At 39.7% G+C, this 26,143-nt stretch overlaps 1 protein-coding gene across 2 annotated transcripts; it reads right to left on the bottom strand.

Moving 5' to 3' along the window:
• Window positions 1-2,508: 2,508 nt before the first annotated feature.
• pals1a (protein associated with LIN7 1, MAGUK p55 family member a) lies at window positions 2,509-25,178 on the bottom strand. Of its 2 annotated transcripts, XM_053335403.1 has the most exons (17): window positions 25,013-25,178; window positions 13,989-14,313; window positions 12,693-12,870; window positions 12,066-12,166; window positions 10,339-10,446; window positions 8,288-8,365; window positions 8,044-8,184; window positions 7,442-7,603; window positions 7,079-7,156; window positions 6,777-6,960; window positions 6,613-6,684; window positions 6,372-6,443; window positions 4,920-5,087; window positions 4,618-4,707; window positions 3,318-3,430; window positions 2,980-3,090; window positions 2,509-2,857 (listed from the first exon to the last, which is right to left on the bottom strand). In XM_053335403.1, the coding sequence occupies exons 2-17, from the start codon at window positions 14,175-14,177 to the stop codon at window positions 2,681-2,683; spliced, it is 2,022 nt and encodes a 673-aa protein (XP_053191378.1). In that variant the 5' UTR covers window positions 14,178-14,313; window positions 25,013-25,178; the 3' UTR covers window positions 2,509-2,680. The 2 variants fall into 2 exon arrangements, with proteins under 2 accessions (XP_053191378.1, XP_053191379.1); XM_053335404.1 differs by lacking the exon at window positions 4,618-4,707.
• Window positions 25,179-26,143: the final 965 nt, after the last annotated feature.

The raw sequence follows: 26,143 nt of genomic DNA, 5'->3' as shown, positions 1-26,143 counted from the left end.
TAAATCTATTTTTCAATATTACAAATATATAAATCCTCTACACAGTGATAACAGTGATATGGTGTCAGGTCTACTTCAGGTCATAATAATACTTCACTGTCTTCAAAGACAGACACACACACACACACATACACACACACACACACACACACACGTCCACTCGCATATACACAAGCGCACACACACACATGCACACACACACGCACACTAAATATATAATAAATTCAGCATCATGTGCTGATCAGGTACTAAAAACTACAACTTTCACGTTTTCTTTACCCGCTCACCCCTCGGGGGTTCAGGCTCAGAGATCATTTCTACTAAAAATGTGATCAGACAGGACAGAAAGAGTCAAAAACAGGCAGTAAATAAAACAATCAGCCAGTAAAAGAGATATCAAGTGCTGTGTCTTTTTCTTTTAGTGTTTATTGCAATAGTGTGCATTGTTTTTAACAGGCCAGCCGGTCAGAAACCAGCTGTTTAAACGGTCAGTCAGTCAGTCGGTCGGTGGGTCAGTCAGTCAGTCAGTCGGTGGGTCAGTCAGTCAGTCAGTCAGTCAGTCAGTCGGTGGGTCAGTCAGTCAGTCAGTCAGTCAGTCAGTCGGTGGGTCAGTCAGTCAGTCAGTCAGTCAGTCAGTCGGTGGGTCAGTCAGTCAGTCAGTCAGTCAGTCAGTCAGTCAGTCAGTCAGTCAGTCAGTCAGTCAGTCGGTGGGTCAGTCAGTCAGTCAGTCAGTCAGTCGGTGGGTCAGTCAGTCAGTCAGTCAGTCAGTCAGTCAGTCAGTCAGTCAGTCGGTGGGTCAGTCAGTCAGTCAGTCAGTCAGTCAGACGGTGGGTCAGTCAGTCAGTCAGACGGTGGGTCAGTCAGTCAGTCAGTGTCTAGAAGGCTGCAGCTTCAGAGCATCAATCGCAGTTAATGCACTGTTGTAGTGTGTGTACTCATTATAGTGATAGATGCAGTGGCTCAGTGTGTGTATTTAAACTTGTACTAATTGTCAGTGTGTGTAAGTGTGTGTGTGTGTGTGTGTGTGTGTGTGTGTGTTAAGAGATCTCAGCACAGTGATTTTCACATTTGCTCCTTCCAAGAGGCCACATTATAGGTCAGTTATTAAAAAAAAACAAAATAAAGGTTGAATTCAATATCTGATGCTTCTGTTGATTTTCTGCACTGCAAGAACTAAAAAAATCATAATTTAAATAGATTTCTGTTTAATCGTAATGGTTGAAATGATCACAGGATTTAGTCATAAAAGACAAACATTAAAACAAACAATAATAAATCTCAGTATTCCAGGTCCATGGTTTGGTCTCATCAGGAAGTATGATGATGACAGTAATCATAGAAGTGTTGCATCATGGATCAGTTAGGCACAATCCACAATCACTTTAGTGTTTGTTTCATGACACATGTCACTCTGTGTGTTTCTAGTTCATCTATTTATCATTATCAACCCCACCAGCTGTTAAAGCCACTGTTAGGAAAAATCAGTTATGAGAAAAAGTTGCAGTGTTGTGAAAAATGGGAATAATTCTGATACAGTCATAATATTTCAGTGGTAAAGTTGTAATTTTCATGATAAAGTCATTTTAATTTTAAAGTTGTAATTTCAATAATAAAGTTGTAATTTAACATTACAGGAATTCTTACAGAAGTAAAGTTGTAGTTTTATATAAAAACTGTCAATATTATAAGACTGTACTTTAACATTTTATAAGAAACATTTAGAGAATGAAATCCCAGTATGAGCACAAAATGACTTAGAGAATAAAATGTGTCATATATACAAGCTGTAGTTTTACAAGAAAAAAAGTCATAGTTTTATAATTATAAGAATAAAGTTGTAAAGTGTAGTTTAGAGTAGAAAGTTGAACTATTAAAAGAAAAAGGTTATTTTCAGAATAAAATGATTCCAGTTATAGAATGAAGTTATAGTTTTACAAGAAAACTAATTCACAGTATCACGAGTCACGAAATTACAAAAATAAAGTTGTATGTTTTATATAAAGTTGTGTTTTACTAAGAAAAGGTGATCACCTATCACCAGATTTAATAAATGCACTAAGAAAGCACAATGTGATGGACTGGACAGCAGGTGTAAAAGCAACACATTATCTAACCTATAAGAGTATAGTATATGACATTTTATTCTCCAAATAACCCTAACCATGTTCTCATTATTAATTATGGCTCTTGACACATCGTGACTTTTTTAGTGAAATTACAACTTTACACTGAAATCTTTTAATTTTACCCAGAACTTACAACTTGATCTCCTAATATCTTTTTTCAAGTAAAACTACATCTTAGTATTATGTATGATATTATATTATGTATCAACTTTATCTGTCTTATTATGTATATATTAATATTACATTGATGTTACAACCTTACTAATAAAATCACATTTTATAATAAAATTACAACTTTATCCTATTATTTTGCACCAACCTTCCTGTACAACTATTATCAATGAATCTCATAATATATAATTGTAAATGTAATATAATGATGTTTGTTTCTAACAGTGGCTTTAATACTCTGTTGCAACTCTCACCACAGCAACACTGAGTAAAAACACAAGTGTGGGCTCTGTATGTCTACTCTGTGAATGGTGTGTGTGTGTGTGTGTGTGTGAGTGTGAGTGCGTGTGAGTGCGTGTGTGTGAGTGCATGTGTGTGTGTGTTCAGCGCAGCCAGGAGCAGGGCACCCACTGGGGTTCAGTGTCCAGTTTGTTGATGAGTCGTAGCAGCTCTGTGTAAGCTTTGTCCTGGTCCGTGTTGACGATGATGGCGTCGAACAGGTGACCGCAGCTCTGCTCCATCTCCCGAGCTTTCTCGATGATGTCCCGCAGCTCCTCGGGCTGTCGGAAAAAAACACACACACACACGAGCACACACATTATTGAAGCAGACATTTTTTTAAGGTGTCAACAGCAGTTCTATTTATCTTAGTCTGATGTAAACAGACAGCCAAGAGCGGTACCTTTGGGTTCTTGTTGTCTTTAGCCAACAGGGCTCGGAGTCTTTCTTGAGAGGGCGGAGCTATGAAGATGATGTAAGGTTTCAGGTCTGAACTCCTGAGCACCTTTAGAGCCTGTACACACACACACACACACACACACACATACACACACACACATATATACATTAAAACTCCACCTTCAGAAACCTACAATAAAATGAACTAAGTTGACATTAAGATACAAACTGTTTCTCTTTTCTCACTTCGTCCCGCTAAACCTGACTGTGTGTGTGTGTGTGTGTGTGTGTGTGTGTGTGTGTATGTGTGTGTGTGTGTGTGTGTGTGTGTGTTATACAAACCTGCGTGTGTAGACAGAGCACACAGATTTTGCCCGTGTTGATGACCTGTCTCACAGAGTCTGTACTGGTCCCGTACAGGTTCTTCTCAAAATCTCCAGACTCTATCAGCTTCCCTGAGAACAACACAAGAGGAAACGAGTCATTAGTGACGTACATCTGATTATTAATATGGAATCATTTATACAGACTGTTGCTCTGTAATTGAATTGATGTGCACCACCCTCTCCATCTCAACTGTCATCCTGCACACCATGTGGACTGTATCAACTGCAATGCCTCACTATTAACTTCAGGTTGCTTTGGTGCTAATTCTTAAATAAGTTACATATTTATCAGTATGCTACTGAGGCTTTCTAGCTGCTATCATTCATCTGGAAAACATCAGTAACACTCTACTTTAAGTCCTCTTTTTAGAATGTAGAAGAAGTATAAATGAGAATGCTTTAGAACAGACTGTAATGTAATTGTAAACTGATACACACTCAGCATTTTATTAAAACCTGTGTAATCTAATGTAATCCACTACAGCAGCCATACATTCTACTTTTGAACTAAGAACTGTGTGTGTGTGTGTGTGTGTGTGTGTGTGTGTATCCAAACCCTGCTATGTCCCATTCCACTGTGCCACAAGACCTCCATTGTTGTCCTGAAACTACTATCTAGCTCGTTGTGCTACATATCACACCCTCTTCACTTTGTACTGAAGTCTTTTGGTAGATTTACAATGTATTACCAAGTGAAGAGGCTGCATTCCTGCATTTGCATGGTGACGTCTGCTGTACAAGGAACTGCTCTACTTAGAGTCAAAATGTGATGGTTGTTCCAGTGCAGTGGTGTGACTCCATGTTGTGTTTATATTAAGTTTATTTAAGTAGTTTGGTGCTACAAGAGATTTCAATATTATCTATAATGATAATAATAATAATAATAATAATAATAATGATTTAATTGCTAGCCTTGTCTTTTAAGGTGGTTGCAATATATTCTCTAAGGACTTTAAATATCTGTTGTAAATGTCATGGCAATCCATTGAATGGTTATGGAGATACAGTATTTCAGCCTGAACCACAAATTTCAACCTCATGGTGGCGCTAGAGGAAAAGCCATAGAATCACCAGGGCTCATGAATGATTGTAGAAAAGTTTCATAGCAATCCATTTAATAATTGTTGGGATGTTTCAATCTAGGGCAAAGTTGTGGGCCAATCGACAGACATCGCCGACCTTAAAACCATGGCAACAACACATGCTGAAGGTTGTAATAGAAAGTTATTATATTAGAATAGTAAGATAAGTCCTACCAGCTGACAGCTCTGCCTCAAACGTCTGACGAGACACAAAGTGGTAGTCTCTTCCACTCAGCTCTCCATCTCTGCGGCTCCGTGTGGTGTCTGAAACACACACACACACACACACACACACACACACACACACACACACACACACACACACACACACACACACACACACACACACACACACACAATCACAGGTTAGTACATCCACAAACATACGAGAGACAATATGTGTGTGTGTGTGTGTGTGTGTGTGTGTGTGTGTGTGTGTGTGTGTATGTGTGTGTGTGTGTGTGTTGAGGTCTTACGAGGCACGGCTCCGGCGAATCGTTCCAGCTGGTTGTTGAGCAGTCTTTGCCTGAGCTCCGCCTGTCCGCAGCTGGTCGGCCCGATCAGCGCGATGGGCCGCTTCCTATTGGCCGGTTGGTGGTACAGCGCCATCTCCTCATAGGTGAGAATCTCCTCGTTATCGATATCTGGGCCAGCGGGAAAAGAGAGAAGAGGTTTTTTTTTGTGAAGGAGACGAGGCGAGGAGAGGAGACGGATGAAAAGAGACAAATTGAGGACATCAAAGGAGAAAGTGGAGGAAGAGATGACAGGTTGACTCATATCTGGAGTTTCTTAGATGGAAGCTGGCGAGACATTCAGGCACAATTGAGGTCATTTATTTTGGAAAAACTAATTCTTTCATTCAGTTACATATTACTATTATTATTATTATTATATAGTGTATACTAGAAAATCATTTCTATCATATCAATCTGACTCAATGTAAATATTAAACATAGACTTTCATGAATATACTCAAGACTCTAAGTGATCTCTATGGTAATGCCTGTGGAGTTTATTATGTCCTTTATAATCAATATGAGCTATGAGTTAAATCACTACTGAACATTTTAAGTGTTACAGTTTGTTCTCATCTTAAACTACAGGCTACTTTTTCAAAACTCTACACACCAACCACAAAACCTTACACCCAAACATGTTTTTGTGTCAATACAGTGACACAAACAATGATTTGAATAAGCACACGAAGCATCAACTACACACTGACAGTATGAATGAAGAACATGAGAGGCTTTTGCTTTTACTGTGTTCAGGGCAGCAGTACACACACACACACACACACACACACACACGCACACGCACACGCACACGCACACGCACACGCACACACACACACACACACACACACACACACACACACACACACACAAAAAAAGTAAAGTATGGATGTGTATTCTGAACATAAACTATCCCTTTATGGGGGGGGGGGTGGTTCTCCTCAAACAACAATGCAGGATAGAAGAAAACAAAAATAAATTGAGTTGGAAACAAAATGAGGGTAAATTCCATCGTCTGACTTCATCCACATCACAGCAGAGTGCTCGAGCTCTGATTAGCAAGTGAACTGATTATCTAAAAGAGTTTCCACATGCGTCAGTGTGGAAGGACAACTGGCAAAATAGTGTAACAATGTAGAGACCAATGTTTACAGTTTTACTAGAAGTGTGTCATACGTGCATTCAGTTTGGCACACTTAGTACATTTCAAAGACAGAGCTTTAAGAATCACTGTTAGTGTTTAAACATTCAGAAATAAATACTGTTTGGAAACACCCCAATTTTTTCTCCCATCTTTCTCCTAGTTGTCATGCATGACTACACCTCCATGTAGATGCCTGACTAAATGTACAGTCAGCAGTTTATATGGAGGCTGGAGGCCTTTTGATTATATTAATGACGTTAGGGTCGTACCATCGTTCCTGTGAGCGTTGTACAGAAGCTTCTTTCTCTTCCTCTTGTTCTTCTTTGCACACCACAGCTTCCCTGTGAAGAAACAGATGCCTTCAAAAACACACCAGGACTTCACTTTACTGTATGTACTCTACTCTATCGTTTTAATAAGGCATAAACAATCAGAGGTAATTTTATACCAACAACCTCCCTACATTTCCTTTAACTATAAACTTGAAACTGTTTATTCTCAGGAACTAACCAGACTTCTCAGGCTCCTTGTCTTCTTCTATGGTCTGTTTCATGGCTTCTCTCTGCTGCTGGAAACTCTTCCCTGTGGAAAAACAATAAGTCAAATATGAGCACAATGCAGAGTAGTCATTATATAACCAACTATGTGTTTAACTGATGCTCTCAGCGTAGTACCTGGTACCAGTCCAGCGAGAGGCTGGTTATCCTCGTCTCCGTCCCTGTAAGCCTGCCACCAGTTGGGGTCTGCCTGGCTGATGATGTGGAGGATGTCTCCTTTCTGGAAGGACAGGCCCAGCTCTCTGCACGGCACGTACGGGTCGTCTGAGGGGTCGTAGTCGAAATGTGCCTTCACATGGACCTGAAAGAGATGCCAGATGTCACGGTTTCATTTTATTTTCATTTTTCATTTTAACTGCATCATCCCTGTCCAATCAAATGCAGACAATAAAGCTCTTTTGTGGTTGTTAAAGACTCACCACAGACTCTTTGACAGGAGGAGGTTTGCTCTGAGTGCTGGGGATGAGCACAAAGGTCAGGAGGCCGTGCATGTCCGCCTACAACACACACATACACACAGGTGTGTGTGAGAGAGAGAGAGAGAGAGAGAGAGAGAGAGAGAGAGAGAGAGAGAGAGAGAGAGAGAGAGAGAGAGAGAGAGAGAGAGAGAGAGAGAGAGAGAGAGAGAGAGAGAGAAATGCCATCAATGTAGACTTAAACTTTAATGTAACATATCGAAAGCCAAGCTAATCTAAACACATCTGATCAGCAAATAAAATGATGACATTAAAAAATCACCAAAGAACTAAGTGTGTCTAATATGTGTGTGTGGGTATACTTACGAGAATATCAAAGACTTGGTTGACATCTTTCCCTCTGATCTCTATGCCGTTTATCTCCAATATTTCGTCTCCTTCTGATAAAAGTCCGCTACGTTCGGCTGCTCCGCCTCGAACGATACGACTGATCACGACGCTGTCCATTTCATTACGAACAGTCGCTCCCTGCAGGAAACACAGAAATGGATACAACAGTTAGTCGCTGGACAGACATGGACATGACTGCATGACTGTGTTACCGTGACTACTGAGTTTTTTTTTTTAAATGTACCAACTCTTCTTCATCTGCACCCGTGCCCCCAGCTGCACTTTCTCAAAACATTTGAGTTGTTTTCTAGATGAACCCTCTTATCTAAAGCAGGGGTCTGAGGGTCTGTTGATCCCAGCTCATATGAGGTAAGAGGCAGATGGACATATGGGCAGTCTGCCAGTCTTCCACAGGGCTGACAGATTGACTACCATTAACACCAAACCTGATGAATGTAATGAGAGGAATCTGGAGCGCTTCCAGCTCTCTGTGAGAACTTACACTGATCAATTCCAGCTTATTGAACAGTTCAAGTAGAAATAGGTTAGGATGTTAGCTCTCTTGATTTGGGTCTTACCAGTGGTATGTCCTGGGCCTTCTCTATGCGAACTATCTTCACAGTCTCTCCTCCCCACTGGGTCAGCGTCTCTCCCTGGGTGGGCAGCGGTTCAGGCTCCATTTCTATCTCTGCTATGCTGTCATGTGCCAGAAGCAATGACTGCAAAACACACACACACACACACACACACAGCTCAGTCACAGGGTTCAAGCAGTGACAGTTGAATGAGTCTACAGCTGTAAAGGTGTGTGATTGTCTGTACCTGGATGTGTGTGTCTGTCAGCAGGCTGTGGAGTTCGAGTCCCTCTTTGTTTTGACTTGACTGGATGACATTCCTGACCTGAAACAATACAATATATCATCAATGGTATCAAATATGATCATAGCTATGACACAGATTATTATCACATTAATGGCTACGTTCACAGTTTCTGTCCATATGAATCAAAATATCTCCTTCAAATGAGCTTTCAATGGAAGTGAAGGACGAGAAAATCCACAGTGTGTCCACACAGCCATTTAAAAGTAGATGTGAAGCTTATATGAGGCTTCATCAGTGTGAGTTAGTCATATCAAGTGATAGCTGATAAATTTACAGTCTTTTTAGCATCAAATTCCCTCTTAGTGCATTCGCTGAGTCTGTGGTGGATAATTTGTCATATCCAATGCTTTAAAAAGTCCACTTTGAATAGCCAGCACACCTGACACTACAGTTTGCCTACCATCACAACTGGCCTCAACAGAACATAACACACTAACATACCTGAGTTGAGACTGTTCTGTAAAGAGGAACGGACTAAAATCTGATGTGCAGGGCTTATAAACCATTATGGGAAACATTTGTCTAAGTTATTGCTGTGAGAGGAGGAAGGATTCACATACTTTTGCCTCACATAAAAATGTAAGATTGAAATGTAAGATTTTCCTCAATAAATACATGAATAGTTTGATTTGGTTCTCTTGATCTAGTTTTAGGACTTCTGAAAAATCTGCTTGTTTAAGGTCATATTTATGCAGAAACAGAGAAAATTATAAAGGGTTTAGCACTGTATAATTACATGTGACAAGTCAACTTGATAATTGATTGATTTATTGATCGCTTGATTAATTGAATATGGATATGAAAGGATCTTCTAATGGTCAGTATGATCAAGAGGAATTATTACAGCAAGAAAAACATTTGTTTTAATGGTCATTTGGGCTCCTGACTGTTTCAGGACTGACTTGAAAAATGTGTGAACTTGTCCTTTAACAGCTGTAGTTGTTTCTGAATCATTCAGCAGTAAGAGAGACGCTTAAACTAAGACAGAAAGGAGAGGACTTTCGAAATGACAACACAATATAACAGTAGAGATGGAGGGAAAGCTTATAATGTGCCACATCCTAATGATATACTGCATTTTCTGCCATTTTCAAATAAAAAGTGATTAGAGAAAAAGAATGTGTGAAACTATAAGAGGATAAGTCATTGGCTTGACTTGAACTAAAAGGTATTTTGAGTAGTTTAAACTGTCCTGCCCACTGTGACGGTTTTCATTTCCATCATTTCTTTTCCGCTTCATTCACAAGAAAAAGGAAGGCGTTTCTTGGAGTACAGTGTTAAACTCAGCTTTGCTTCTTTTTTTTTTTTTAAAGCCAAATGCAGGGCAGGGGGGCGGAGATGCCAACATGAAGTAGAAATAATGAGATTCCACTGAAATGAGCCATGAATAGCTCTGACAGCTCGCCAACTCAACACTGTAGCGAGAGAAGAAGTGCAAGAAGTGATCGCACTAGCATCCTGAATATTCACTTTCACTTTTAATTCACTTTAACTGGTAACTATCATCTGATAGCTTCCACCAGCTGCTGCTTAAAACTATCCAACCCATCTTATTCTTTACAAAATAATGTATATATGTATAAGTGTGTGTGTGTATGTGTGTGGGTGTACATGTACATACTGAAAGCACTTGTGTTTCATCTCTAATTGATGCTGAACAGAGCTGCTCTGTTTCCAACCTTGTTATAACACACTCGCTGACCTTAGCTTTCTCTGTCTGTCCCTCATAGGCTACTTTCAGAGACACAGTTCAGACTGAAGACCAGTTAATTGGGGACCGCTTGTCCAATTGGGGACAAAAGCTGTGTCCTCAATTGGGGAAATAGCTGATTTTTGGGTCAGTGGTTAAGGTAGGTCTCCTGGAAATGAATGGAAGTCTATGTAATGTCCCCAAAAGTGACCACAACTGAAACCCAGTAAATTAAAACAAGGTGCACAAGGATTGTAAAGGAATATTTAAGGTTGTATTAATGTGTGTAAGCATGAGTTACCTCCATTGCCAGCTGCAGCGCCTGGTGTGTGTGTGGGTATGGAGGGGAGGGCCGGTGCATGCTGTTGGCCACGGCATTATGGATCTTCAGCGCTGACTGGAAGTCAGACTAGAGAGGAGAAAAGGGCACAAGCATTTAGTGTCACATGTTTCTTTCACTTCACTATACCTTTGATTACTTTAAGTGCAGTTCAAACATTATAATCAGTTGTTTTTTGCAGTTAGGGTTGAAGAATTACCATCACTACAATAAGCTGTCTGAGTCTGAAAATGAGTTTGTAAGTGTGTGTGTGTGTGTGTGTTGTTCAGATTGATAGGTCTGGTGAGCAGTGAGACACAGCCAGACACGGGAAGTTCTGACTAATAACAGTACTGTGTTAGATAATGTAATTTGCTGTCTTGGTGGGAGTGTATTGTAATGAGATATGATACAGAAAGGCCAGATGGAGTATTGGCTGAGTGAGCTTAAAAGGTTTATTATATGTCAAAACACTGCACAGCTGTTTAATATACTCTGAGAAAGGATTTTATTACCACAGCACCACTCTCTCCTCTATTATAATAACTACAACAAAAGTAACAATTTATAGTTTACCTTCTCAATATCAACATGACAAACTTAGCCAAACACTTGTGTCAAACACAATGGTGTTTAGTTGCAGTTTGAAGACTGATCATATGTTTGTGGTAAAGTACAGACATCTGATATTTCTCATGTTTGACTAGTCAGCAACATTTAGCAGTGCAGACTCCACCCAGAGAGTTCATGAACCATTAGCATGGGAGGATTCAGGGGAAGGAATGACAAGGGGAAATGAGTTCACTTTAACACCTTTAAGTTTTAGAGTTCATAAAAAGGTTCCTGAAAAAGGTCCTGTGTAACAGAAAGAACACTGAATGAATTGTCATCTTTGGACATGAAATCATGTAATTTAACCCTCACATACTGTTCATATTCTACACCCTCACATCGTATGTTCTGGGTCACTTTTGACCCAGTCTAAGAATCCTCCTCATAAAAAGTGTCTCTACCACATTTTGGACCACAGATCTGTTTATATAGCTGATCTGACTGATCAATAAATGTGTGATTAAACCTTGATTCATGTTTCAGAGAGCAGAGAGACTAAACATCTCCTATCACACAATATCATGTCCCATTTTACCTAAGACATGAAAATATAACATAGTAATAATGATGGAAATGTATTTTATAACTTTATGGAAGTGTGGGGTTTATTGTAGAACCATTAGAGCCATAAAAAAGAAATCCTCATAACTACTATCTTATTAAAACTATTAACTATTCATTTCACTAAAACACATGTTAATAGATATGGGCCAAATCTGACCCAGAACAGCCTCAATGGACAAACATTTGTAGACCTATACAAGAGTATAACATTTAAAAATATTTTCATTTTGGGCCCCTTTAAGAAAAGTCAAAGTAAAAGACATTTGGGGTGTTTTTAAATGTCAAAACGTGTCAAATTGGACCTGAACAGTATGTAAGGGTTAAGAACATCTGACAGTAGCAGATAAGTGCGCCTAGCAGTAGCTTTAATTCTATAAACACTGGAGTTGTTCTAGTACTCCCCAGTCTTCTCTCCACACGCTGAATCATCATCATTCATACTGTGGAGATGTTATGTAGTGAGGGATGCTGTGGCTCAGACATCACAAAGCCACGATTACAGTAGATATTCACTCTAATCCTCTTTATATTACCTTGTTTAGTAGTGCAAGAACCAGCTCTATGTCATTCTGACTCTGCTGGTCGGACAGACAGCCTCGGACCTGCTTCAGTGACAGCAGCAGCTCCTCCAACTCTGCAATAAAACACACACATGCCGTCACGTTAATAAGCTTTCACACAAATCCTGAAGTCTATAAATCAACCACAAGAGAGTGAAATAACCTAACTTCTTTCTAATGAGCAGAGAATGATGCTAGAAGACAGCTTGCTTGTCCTGGCTTCAGATTAATGTGTGTGTAAGAGGTGGTGTTTCATTTCTTAGCTGAGGCTTGCTTGTGTGTGTGTGTGTGTGTGTGTGTGTGTGTGTCAACATCACCGTCCCTAACAAAGTTTTAATTAAGTCGCCCTCGAGAGTCTCTCGTGTCCCGCTCTCCCTCCCTGAGGAATTCCCTCCCTGAACGGTACACACATCTTCCTTCCTTACATTCCTTTCCCTCCCGCTTTTCTCCCTCCATCCCTTTCTATACTTCCTCTCCTCCTCTGATCTAAATCATCTCTCTGTTCATTTCTGCTCTGCCTTTTAACATCCCTATTATATGTACCTCTTTAATCTTTCCTCTTGGTTTTGTGTGTGTGTGTGTGTGTGTGTGTGTTTTTACCCAGCAGCGCGTGTGTGTGCTGGCTGCCGAGCGGCGGCTGCTGCGGTGAATACGAGTCCTGCAGGAATGTGGGGTTGTCGATGCCGATGTGGGGATTCTGGGAGAGCTTCTTGAGTCGCAGCGAGGCGTTCAGGTCCATCTGCCGACCCTCTTCCTCTCTGCGGCGACGAAGGTCCTCCTAATACACATAAACAAGTAAATGCATCACAATACAACTCATTCTAAGGGTTAGGGTTTCATCGTGTTAATAACATTAAGAATGTTCCATTACAACTATATTTTTGTCTTTTTGGGATGATCACTGTGTCAGATTAAGACTCAAGATGATGAGGATGAGGAGGAGGTGTCAGGCACTGATTTCACTGTTCCATCACACAGTAGTGATGTAGGGGAGTAGAGATATAAAGTAACATAACATGGAAATGCCCAAGATAAGGTAAGTACCTCAGAATTGCATTTAAGTTACAGTAAGTGTTTAGTAATGCTCTTATGAAATCAGCGAGTGCAAAAATAAGCAGACTTCGTTTTACTTATTTTTGCACTTCTGTACAGCTATTTGTTTGATTCTGCTTGTTTTTAGATGTACTTCAGATAGAAACTTGCTTGTTTCAGCCATATTAGTAAAATAAATTACACTGTGCTTTTGAATTTAATACAAATAATTTTTGCCTCAAGGTTTTTTTCAGATTCTCTAAAAGTCCATGTGGGATTAGAATGTGATGTCAGTATAGATGTTCAACGTATCGGTTTGGTTTTAAGTGCTTCAGTGATTGTAATCTCTCCAGTGAGTATGGATTTGATACAGAAGTCCTGATGGAGTCAGATGGATGAAGTCCTGGCAAGTGAGTGAAAACTATTTAGTTTTTCTGGAGATGCAATTTAGAAGTCTGATTCAAATTTTCTTTTTGATGATAACAGGTGAGAAAAAAAAGTTTTGCCAGGATCATTTTTCCTGATCTTTTAATTTTTCAGTTTAAAAAAAAAAATGAATTGGCCAGGTGAAATTTTTTTCTTTATCTTTTAATTTTTTTCCATATTTTTTTGAAAACGGGGAAAAGGTTTTGCCAGGATCATTTTTCTACATTTTTTTTTATTTTTAATTTTTTTTGTGAAAACAGGTAGAGTACTTGCCACCTGTCACTTGCCTTTCAGGGCTTCCATAGTTTGGTCATTTACAGGTGAAAAGATGTCTAGGCATTACACTCAGGCTCAATTTGATTTGACATCCAATTTAATCTGTGAGTGTGAGTGTATATGTGTGTGTGTGTGTGTGTGTGTCTGTCTGTGTGTGTGTACCTGATGCTGTCGTATCCTCTCCAGCTGTGCGGACCGTCTGACGGGCAGCGTCCGGCTCCCCAGCTCTCCCGGACAGTCTACGGCCATTTCCCGGTGTTGCTGTCCTCCCCTCAGCTCTTCATCTCCTCCTCCTCCTCCTCCTCCTCCTCCCTCTCCAGCAACATGGCCGTTCAGATGGGAGGTTGTCATGAGAGCAGATAGTGTGTTTGTGTTTGTAATGGCTCACTGGGGGGGGGGGGGGGTGGCGTGCAGGTATGTGTATCTATGTGTGGGGGCGGAGTCTAGGAGGGGAGCTCGGTAAACATGGCAGCCATGATACCTTCACCTGTGGAGAAAGAGCGGGGAGATGATGTCATCACTCTTCTGCATCCCTACATTCCTCTAACATGTAAGCTAGATAGTAACGGTCGATGTCTTTATGTGTTGTTAGCGTTGATGTTGACTGAACTACACTTTGAGATATCAGGTATTTACTCACCTGTGCCTACCAGTCTGCTGTGACTGGTCAAACACAGGCTCGAGAGTTCTATCAAAAAGTAGTTCATCAACTGACTGCCTAGAATATTTTAGAAATAACACACTTCAGGCCAGGCAGACACAACTCCTCTTTAATAGTTTAATTAAAGCCTGAGACATTTTTTACTCGTGCTGGAAGATAAAGGAGGTCCCTAATTATACAGTTAATTACCTTGCACTGTAAAAGAGTATTCCTCTTATTAAAGGCTAGATTTGTACAGTTTAATAAGAAGTGGTAGCCTCTCCATAGCACCAGTACTGATCCTAAAACTACAACAAAAGGGTAAACATATAAACATGTAATATAATTGTTGTGTCATGTAAAAATAAGTCATGCTCTTTTTCTTTTCTCATTCACACCCTTCGTACTTTCCATTTTCAAGCTTATCTACTTATTAGTACTTTCAGCTACAAACTTCATTCAGTCTTTGAAATGTTCCACATCTTTCACACATCGAAGGTGTTATTCAGCTTTTAAATCCCATTCAAACTTTTCTAAATTCATCTTTGTTTGAACCTTGGTTATAATTCAAGTCATCTTCAACATCTTTAAAATCATTGATATATACATGTAGCAACTTCATTTCAACAGGTCTCAACTCTTGGCACTGTCTCATATTCATTAAATCATTTCATATCATTTAGACTCTTTAGACTCTTTACACAATCACAGTTCAAATTTCATAACATTTTCAGCCATTGCTGAGATGTTTATAATGGGTGTATATTGCACAGGATGTTCAGACCTACAGAGATAATGGTGATGTATAAATGCTTACAGCTCCTTTATTTTGAAATCATACAGACATTTATACATCAGTCTCACACTCAAACTAACACTTTTCCCCCTAAATTGACTTTTAATTGTTGAGTTGTAAAAGGTTGTTTGACTCATTTCTGTGCCACAGGGTTGCACTGTCACCATAGCAACTTTGAGACTCTCACATCTGTGTCATAGAGACTGCAATTCCAAATGTTCAAAATAAAAGCCCAAGATAGTTGGGATGAGACAGGCTTTTCAAAATAAAAGCCCTTGCCAGTCACCGCATGTTAACAGTAAACTAAGGATGGATCTAGATTTTCAAAATAAAAGTGCTTCGAGTGGAGTTCTTGTCAGGGCTTAGACTTCAGCTGGTGTTGTATCTTTATTCTGGGTAAGACAATTAAAGGAAACCTCAGCTCCTTCTCAGTACACTTAAGCTCATTTAAGGCTCTGCTCTTAAACTCCCATTTGAACTGCTTTGCTAAATCTATACTGTGCATTCCCTTAACCACTGTTCCAACTGTTCCTATTTCTTCTGCCTCTTTGTCATGATTTTTACACTCTTATTTACTGATTTATACTTCATTCAAACCTTACAAAAACATTCCAGAACTTCCATACATTACTAGTTTTATTAAACTTTTAAATCCCATTCATTCTAATTAGACCCTTTCTAACTTTTCCAAATAATTCATACTCCTTCATCTGCTGCTTCAGGCAAATTAAAGCCAGGAACCCAGCTCCAAATTAAAATTCTGATAGAAATATCAGAGTCAGAGCTATAACATTAAAACACCAGGTTGTAATAATCTAGAATCATACCTTAGTGGTTGTCTAACTGGTAGACCAGTATAACAGGACAAGGAGCTGCCTGGGTCACTAAGTAACTGGTCTGCTGCTTAACTGACTGGTTTAGTGACTGTTGGATTGGATTAACTGGTTCACCAACTGACCGACTAGTTTAACAGCCCAACACAAGTAGAAACACAATCACCTCTACCTCTCTCTCTCTCTCTCTCTCTCTCTCTCTTCAGTTATTTTCAGATACAACGTCATGACAGCCCCCCACTTTCCACGCATAACCATGACAACGGCTTTGTCAGCAGCAGGGTGGTCCCCCTGCCACACACACACACACACACACACACACACACACACACACACACACACACACACACACACACACACACACACACACACACACACACACACACACACAGACACACAGACACACACACACACACACAGACACACACACACAAAACTATGTCTGGAGGTGGTGGGAGGATAGAGTGGATGGATGAGAAAATAGAGGGAGTGACGGACGGAGCGGGGCGAGCGAGGTAGAGATGAATGCGGAGATGAGTGTCTTATCTTTCAATGCCACAATAACAACAGCAGTGTGTGTGATATGTTATCTCTTACCAGCAGGACTGCAGAGGCAAACACACACATACACACACACACACATAAACTGCAGAGGTCCCATGATGCAGCAGTGAGGAATGCCAGGCAGCCCTGGGAACAAAATTCCACTGATGGGGGAAGGGAGTGTGTATGTATGAGTGACCAAAACACTATAGCCTTATAGCATTATGTCAGTATGTTTAAACTGATCACACTGAACTGTTGGGAAACTGGGATAAAAATGGGATGTTGTTAAGTCAGGTGCACCAATCCCACTTCACCAATGTCTGGGTGGGACATCATTCTCCTACATGAGGCTGAAACTCCACATCACATCTTTACTTTACGTGTTTGAAAATCAGACATTAGTAATATCTTTACACTAAAACAAAACAAAAGCACTATATAGTAAGAAATAGTTAGACATGGCTTAGAGATGATAGAGAGACAAAATGAAGCTGCTACTGGAGATTTAGTCTATAAAACTACTTCAAGACATTTCATCTTGTCCTTTATAATCACATTGTCTTTAAATATCAGTATAAACACAAATCCTGCCCGACAGGCCTTTTTCTCAAAGCTTTAAATCCAGCGAGACAGATATGTCTGTCCAACCTACAAACAGCAACATAATCACATCTCAATCCTTCCGGAAATTCACATCGGACTCATTTTACCTCCATACTGCTTCCACTAAACAGGCTGGAATATTTGGCTTTGGCTATTAAAAAAATGGGACTTCAAGTAGAGTCTATTCACTACTCTACTGCTAGTCAGATTACCTTTGTGCAGTATTAATATGGTCAGAACTCACAATCCAGATCAATAAATAAAAACAATACTCTTGTGAGCCTTGTCTGTCTGGAAATGTTGAGTTTTACATGAGCTCAAAAGATAAATATTTTCCAGCTTGAGTCTCCAAAAATAGCATGATTGGGTAAAAAGTAAAAAGGCCCACATTAAAGTGAGCAGCAGGTGAATGAAGGTGAAGCACGCCTCTGATAAGGTTTCTGTGTGAGAGCCAGCGGAGCCATAAAATAGTGATAAAGGGGCTGCCGGTGTGAGTAGTCGGTGTCTGATGTGCAGACATCAGTGAGTGGAGAGGTAAGTGCAGGAGGATTTGAGCAGCCTCCTCTGGACGGCTGGACTTCCTCCTACAACAACACACGTTAAGCTGCTGCCGTCGCTAAGAGCAGTACAAAACACAGCAAAAAAAAACAACAAGGCTGGAACATTCAGAGACCTCGAGCAAGGAAAAACAAAAAGCACTAGGAATCATCCTGATGGATTACTGCTCGCTAAAATAAAAGCATGTGATTATAACTGATGGTGAGGTTTGCCTGTTAGGAGCGATACAACTCTTTCATCATAAGCTGCATTCAACTGAGCAAAAGTAGATTCAGTTAAGCACACAGGAATAAAAAATAACATTTAAATGCTGCTCTGAAATTTAAGTGAAGTTGAAAAAAAATAAAATGGTATAAATAATAAAGTGAATTATGGCTGAGTTCCATGTAGCTGCTTCACTAGGGTCCTGGTATTATGCATGCTGACTCACTGTCACTGTCATGGAACAATTGAATAGAACAGAGTCACTTTATAAGGAACACCTGTGCATTATATGTGCTATAAAAAAGGCAGATGCTCACATTTAAGAGACAGGATACAGCAAGTTTAGCATGATTCATCAAACTACATTGTTAACAACTTATTAGAAGTTCACTAATCTGATTTATCCACTGATGATTTCAGCCCTGAAGTCTTAAAAGTTGAAATGAATAGCACATGTACACACCCATTGTCCATAGGTGTGTTCACATATTTTGGTTGATATGACCTTTAGTCAGGACTGAGTGTATAATTCACTACAAACTAACTGGAAGCACATTTATAGACTGTAGTGTTCATAATGGAAAAGTGATGAAAGTACATTTACAGACTAAAGAATGCTGAATGTTTGAGTTGCTGTTGATGGGTTGCACATTATTGTCCTATAATGACTGGCCCAAAGGAAGGTGGTGCTACATCACCCAGCTGCATAACAATTCACTTCATCGTTTAAGGTGGTGAAACAGCTCCAGCTCAATTTGATTTTATTTATATATATTTTATTAAATGTATCTGTAATACTGTGCTGTTTCTATATTATCACAGTAACCAGCTTAATAAGAGAGCATCTTAAAGCTAGAACTAGAGTAAGAGATCTCCTTTATGATGTTACGTGAGCTGTTACCTTGGTAACCTGGTCAGTGTCTGAAATTAACACTAATTACATTTACATGAGAAGAGAATGATCTAGCTATATAGGGCCAACATCAAACACAACAGCAGCATCTGATTGGCTGCCTGATACACTGCTATATAAAGTGGTGGTGATACAGCATTTAAAGCTCATATTTTAAACTGTGTGTGTGTGTGTGTGTGTGTGTGTGTGTGTGTGTGTAAGCTTTCACACACCGAAAATGACCTGAATGACTTCTATAAAAGCACACATTAATCATGCTGTTGTAGTTCTCTCTCTCTCTATCTATACTGTACATATAATAAATGGAGCCACTTAGCCTAATATCTAAATGACTGTAGAGTATTTTCTCCTCAGAGTCAGCCTCATTAAAACACACTGTCACTCTAATCATGTGGAAAGCAGGCAGGAAGCAGGAGCATGACCTACTTTGAGTACTGATCCATACAGTCTGACTGAAGGCTGTCTTTTGAATCAGTGTTGCGAAGGCTGAATGTGGTGTAGATGCAGGGTGGTGGTGGTGGTGGTGGTGGTGGTGGTGGAGGGGTTGGGATATTGGGCTGGAAAAGCCTGTATTATGGCTGATGGAGACCTGCAGCTGTTTCCTACTGGACCGCTTCCCTCAGAACAGCCACTTAGTTCAATAAGCCTTTATCTGTTGACCTGCTAGAGTGCACACTGCTGCAGGAACACAAACAAGGTGGATAAGCTAAGACCTAACATGAGGACCACCCCCCCCCTCCCCACACACACACACACACACACACACACACACACACACATACAAACACACACACATAAACACCATCTGCCGCCTCAGCTTTACCCCCCGGTGTGCATGCATGAATGTGTGTATGCATGTGTGTCCTGCTGAGGCAACAGTTCAAGGCCAAGCTATGATGGGAAACAGAGGGATCTTCCAAAACTAGGGGTTAAGAATGTGGCAACAGCTCTATTGATTCAAGCTGCAGTTCATCTCTATGAGCTATCAGTGTGTGTGCTGGCCAGCACGCTCAAAAATATTAAAACAAGAACATATTTGGTTTTCCGTTTACCTTTAATGGCTTTAATCTGAAGCAGCAGTTTCCATGGCTGCTGAATAGCTAACTGGCTAAAGTGACAATTTTTGCAGAATTGACAACAAATGACAGTATGACTAAACAGAAAATCTCAATGTTGGTTAAAACTAGGTGACAAAAGTGCTGACAGTCAGTGTAAAAGCCATTTAAAAGGACAAAGGTCTAGTTCTAAGTGCTTTTGTATTCCTTTATCACTGAAACGTGTCTAAGTGCAGGTATTTTAATAATGAATTCAATGCCAGTTAAACAATGCTACAGAACTGGTTTGTAGGGAACGGTGTCCAAAAAAAAAAAGTTGAATTTTAAAAAGCTGGAAGTTTTAGTACTTGTGTCAGTTTTGAATAATTTTGTGCCAATTTTGAGTCAAAAGAGTCTATAACCATAATCGATATCAGAGTTAAAATCTCATTACAACTTCCTATCTCTAGCTTTTTTACCATTTGTATCATTCTAGCCCAAATCTAAGGAAAATTAATCTGTAGCTATTTTAATAAATTCATAATTCTTTTAGTTACTTTTGTATCAAAACATTTGCTGGTTGTAAATTGTCAGCCAACTTTAGTTTTTATGAGTTAATTAAATAAAACTATCTATTTGAATACATCACCATAACAGGCATTTTTCTCCATTATCTGATATTTTACTGACAAAATGATTCATTGAGAAAATAATCAAAAGATGTGATTGATTTATTTTTACATTTACTAATTTGTCATGGTTAGTAATGGACACATTTTATGGCGTTCCAACTTAAAACCTGCCGCATTGTGATAAACCGATTATTAACTGTAGGAGACTTCCACTTCCTCCTGTGGGTGTCAGGTGAGTAACAGGAAGTGGAGCGTAACATGCAGCACTGACATATTATTGTAGGAAATGATAACAGGATTTTTTTTCCTCTTTTGTCTGACAAAGAATAATTAAGAAAATAATTGGCAGATGTCTTTTTTTCTAGGAATTACGGTTGGAAAAAGTGGAATCGTATAATAATTGAGGACTAAACAAATACTGTACATATTCCCAACATCAGATGTTCTTTTTGAACAAAGAGTGTTGCATTGTGGGTCATTTTTAGCCTCAACCTCATCAAGCTGTTGTAAATTACTGGTGTAATGTGATTTTTTTTTCTTCTTCTTCCATTTACTAATTTGTCATGGTTGGTAATGGACACATGTTTTGGTGACCAACTTAAAATATAAAACATATAAAGACACAAAATATAGACCAGTGGCAGTGTGATAAACCAAATATTAACTGTAGGAGACTTCCACTTCCTCCTGTGGGTGTAGTAGGTGAGTAACAGGAAGTGCAGCCTGACATAATGCAGGACATGTAAATTCCAGGCTGGACGTTTACCATAGACGATTATCTCAGAGTGGAATTTGCTCCTTTATGCTGAGTAAGAATGACTCCTTAAAGACAGGAAACCTGGTTAACAGGACAGCAGGTGCAGGTACAGGAATGCAGAGGGATAATATGGATGATGGGAATAAACTTAAGGCATTATACTGAGTCATGATAAAAAAAAATGCAGATCTTCTCAGGATGGGCAGGTTTAACAATCCCAAAAAATTGTATATAACTCGACTATGAAAGTAATGATTGGTTGCGTTACCTACAACAACTACTGAAAACTAACCAGCATCATGTGACGCACAGTGTGAGTAAAGCACAGTGTGAGTAAAGCTCAGTGCGTGTGTGTACTGTGAATGTCATTGAGAGCAGAAGCAGAGCCGACTCTTATCTTGTGTTCGACGGTACACACTTATGCACACTCACACACATTCTCAAAAGGGGCTGTACCACCCTGTACCAGACAAAAGCAGAAAAAAAGCCAAAAAGAGAGTGAAAGAAAAAGAGAGAGAGAGGGGATAGAGACATGAGCTTGGTTTCCTTTTTAAATATCGTATCAGTTATGATGTACTGAGTTAGAAAATATAAATACAGATTACATTTTAATAATATGCCTTTTTAAAAAAACTTCTTTCAGTGGGAAAATAAAGTGGGAAAGGTTTCAGTGATGAGGTAATGGTGCAGTAAGTAGTGATGGAAACATATGTGTGGAATTATACAGACAGATATTTGTGAAAAATGTGTCCACCACACCCTTTAAGGAGTATCATACTGCATCATATATAAATGCTGTTTCTAACGTAGCTGCTCATATTTCACTCTATTAGAAGCCAGACGGAGCAGCTCCTTAAGAAGATGTGACAGTGTAATCCACATCCATCTTCATATTTCACACTAGTTTATTAGTCTGAAAACATTCCAGGGAGGAAAGCTGGATCATGTCTGAGGTGGACTACATGATCGTCAGTCCAGTCTCTGATTTTTGTGTCACATTTTGAATTTCGGCTGCAGCCTCGCTTTGAGTCCCAATCAGGTCATGGAGACTGAGTGAGAGAGGGAGCGAGAGAGCATTCCAGAGAACAGAGGACTTCTGTGTTTGGCTGGCCTGTGGCCCAGCGTGCCCATCCTCACCTCTCCGCTTCACTAGCTCACTCTGTACGTGCGTCCGTAAAAGTCGGCCTTCGCCCCGTCGCCATGGCGATGTGACCTCATACCTGGGAGAAGAGCCTATGTAAAGGTCAGGTTTGAGTTTTAGAGTGTTGGAGGTGCGCGCGGAGGGAGGGAGGGGGGTTCACACACTGACTTACATATAGGGTGCACTACACAGCTTTAGACTGATGAACAGCATGCACCTGCAGCTGAGAGGATGGAACAAGGCTCATACATTAAAGGAAAGTGCCTTCAGTTTGTTAGCTACATATTCCCCCAACAGCTCCTCGTTTCATCATTTTGTAACACCAGATAATCAATTAAATGTTCAAAACTTGAACTACAACACATGAAAAAGGCTCTTTGGCTAGTGTTCAAAGCACTGGGGAATATCAAAAGGGAACTAACTCCCAAGTCCTTAATTAAGTTTGTTAGTGGATCAAGTCCCGACCTGTCAGTAACATTTCAACCACTAATATTTCTGACAAAATGCCAGCAACAGAATAAACCCCACCTTCTTCCCACAGAGAAACACAATCACACTGCCATTAATTAAAAGATAATCATGCCACAAGTTTGAGCCAACATCGACAAAATGTGTAGATTTTAATTTTGATGAACACACACCAAAAAGTTCCCATTGTAGCAGATTGATTTCTGCGCCTGCCGCATAAACCACAATGTCGTCAGTTCAATTCTAGCCAATGGACCCTCATTGCATGTTATACTCATCTCTCTCTCTATCTCTCCTCTTGTTTGCAGTCTGCCCACCATCCAAACGGAGGCAAAAACACCCCACCCCACCCTACAAAAAAAAATACTGTAGCAGAAAAAGCATGCAGGACAGGTTTGACATGTGACAGGGCCCAGTTTCATTAGGAGTTGTTTTAGCGTTAGTCATTTTCTATAATGTCAGCAGTAGAGAGTGGAATTCAACTCAAGACCTACTGTGAAAATGACGGATTCTGGTAGTATTTTCTAAATTTACTAGTATGGATTGTTCCCTGAATCCTATACATTATAAAGAAATCACAACAGCTCAATAGAAGTGTATAAATACTTGTGTTTAAGTGGATAAGTTAAGTGGTAAAGTCTGTTTAGTACTCCTCAGCTGTGATGGGTAACACTTCACTCCTGAATCCTACAGTTTCGGCAGGTATTCACTGTGCTGACCCACAACATTATACCTGACAGTGCTGGAGAACAGAGATCAGGGCCACACTGTGATATATTGTACACATTCACTCCTATATCCATGTTCACACGCTCATCGGACAGGACCGAACTGTTAAATTTGTTCCTTTCCCCAAGGGCACTTGTTTAATGGAAGTGGGGTGGGAGTGGGGGGGGGGGGGGGGGGTGTAGAGAATTCTCTGCCCCTAGCCCACCCTAAAAGCAGCATACAACCTGGCTTAACCGGCAGTTAAACCGTGACAATGTGACAGATGAACTTACAAAACAGAATAGTGTTATCATCAAATCGGCTGTGACAGATCCCAGGCGCACAGCCGAGGGGCAATCACTCACTGACATTAGCTGATTTCAGTGTTGTGGAACACAGCAGGATGGGACTGATAATGTAGTCATTAAAGCATCTGTATCCGCCTTCACATCATCCACAAAAAAAGTAACCCCCCCCCCCCCCCCCCCAAAAAAAACCCCCAAAAAACAAAAAAACACAACACAGGCTTTTTTACCTTGAGTCACCTGCTGTGTCATACTATCACATTTTGCTATATGGTGGCAGTTTGAGTAGTTTAGGTGTATTGTTATGCTGGTACACATAATACATACTGTTCTATTGCAGAGATAAGACGGAAGCTTACACCATTTGAAAAATGTGGCTGAACATATTTGACACAGCAGGTTATACATTTCCCTGACCCTGCCCATCACGTTTTATATGTAGAGCAAATCTACAAACGCTGAATTCTTTATTCATTAACAGACTTTGGTCTTATTTCGAGGCGAGTTGTGTCTCATAGTATTGAAATCGAAACACCAAGCAGACTAGCATAAAACTATATAAGAGCGATATAAAGTTAGTAATATGATTAAAAGACTGTAATATTTGCTAATGAAAACTACACATTAACTTATCCTGACAACACAAACCAAACACAGCCCTCTAATGTAATTATAAATCATTAACACAATGTCAGAATGTAACTTCATTTATCTAACACTGGAAGAGTTTCTTTCTGTATTTGACAGCTAACTTAGCTCGATAACTCACTGAGAGAAATGACTGTTTTGGTTAGCCAGTATCAAAGTAACACAGACCACACTGCGTTAAAAGCTAATTAAGCTTACTTTTCAGTTCAAATAAACTTCCTTTGTTACTGCGAACTTTTTCTATCACTCTGAGGAGAAGCCACCCTCTCACAGTCTTTACTTTATTTAGTAAGCGTGTGTTTATTTTACTTGACGTTATCAGGCTAGTGTTAGCAGCTAACTAGCCACAGCACCTGTTGATAACAAAGCCAGTCCGGAGCGACAACATTCAAATACTCACTGTGTCTCTGAGCCGCCCGCCTGCTTCCGTTAGCTAATACACTCTTAGCCGTCGGTTCACTGTTAGTTTAAATCCAACCAGTCGCAGTTCGCCTTTTAATTTTCTAATTCTCAGTTTCACTCTGACAAGCTTGTTGCTCGTTTGTCCGACACAGAAGCAACAGCAGCAGCAGACCTCTCCTTCCTCCTCCTCCTCCTCCTCCTCTCAGACTGTCATTTCCAACGCCACACAGCGGGAGGAGAGACCACAAGAAAAAATGACGATGATTGGATACTATGATGAAAGGAATCTCGTCTGAACCAATTGGAGATGTTGTTACATCGGCGGACTGAAACACTACAGTGGTATTATAATAGTAGCAGCTCAGCCCACATACTAAACAACTGTGGAGTGTATTGTTATCCAATGCGTTTCTTTCATACCTGAATGTATAAATAACACAGCTGTTGAAAGGTTGAACCACTAGAAGCTCCACAACACATGTATTTTATATATATAGATATATATATATATATATAGATATGTTTCATATTTTGTGTCTTTATTATGAACGTTTATCCCCCCTGCCCTGGCATGTTAGTGATTGTAAACACAAGCTTTATATACAGTGTGCTGGGAGTTATTCTAATAATATGCTTAATAATAAATGACAATAAAAGAAAGAAAGAAATTCATATTATGAAAGTCTAAATTAATAACACATATGAGTGGAAATTGTATGTACAGATGTATTTAATTTAAATATTATAATTTATAAATGTACTGAGATGCTTATTAAATGTCTGTGTATCTAAACATTTAAAATAGTTCAAAACAACTTTTTGAATCATTGTATTAACACTTTATGTAACTATAGTTGTACCAGTGATCTTTTGGGATATTTAAGAGTATTTGAAACAAAAATGTACAGGGTCTCTACCTATGCAAGGTACACTTCATACTGAAAGAAGGAGAAGAAAAGGGCTCCTAAAGGCGTTTCAAAATAAATCTTCAAAAAGTCTTTTTAATATAGATATTTATTATTAATGCTGTGTCATTGTTACTATGTCATTACTTCACTAGATTCCATCAAACCCTAACCTACACATATATGACAACATAATAAGAGGCCTGTTTGTGATCTTGGGAATT

The sequence above is a fragment of the Scomber japonicus genome, chromosome 16 (genome assembly GCF_027409825.1).
Source record: "Scomber japonicus isolate fScoJap1 chromosome 16, fScoJap1.pri, whole genome shotgun sequence".
NCBI lineage: Eukaryota > Metazoa > Chordata > Actinopteri > Scombriformes > Scombridae > Scomber > Scomber japonicus.
This window is presented reverse-complemented; position numbering and strand designations above follow the sequence as displayed.

What these genes read in the sequence shown, in the direction of transcription:
- pals1a (XM_053335403.1), bottom strand. Translation starts at nt 14,177, where the DNA reads ATGACAACCTCCCATCTGAACGGCCATGTTGCTGGAGAGGGAGGAGGA. An exon ending in ACCAAGTCTTTGATATTCTC is followed by an intron (nt 7,157 to 7,441) that starts GTAAGTATACCC and finishes TGTGTGTTGTAG; the next exon opens with GCGGACATGCACGGCCTCCT. An exon ending in CAACGCTCACAGGAACGATG is followed by an intron (nt 5,088 to 6,371) that starts GTACGACCCTAA and finishes CCGCTGGCCCAG; the next exon opens with ATATCGATAACGAGGAGATT.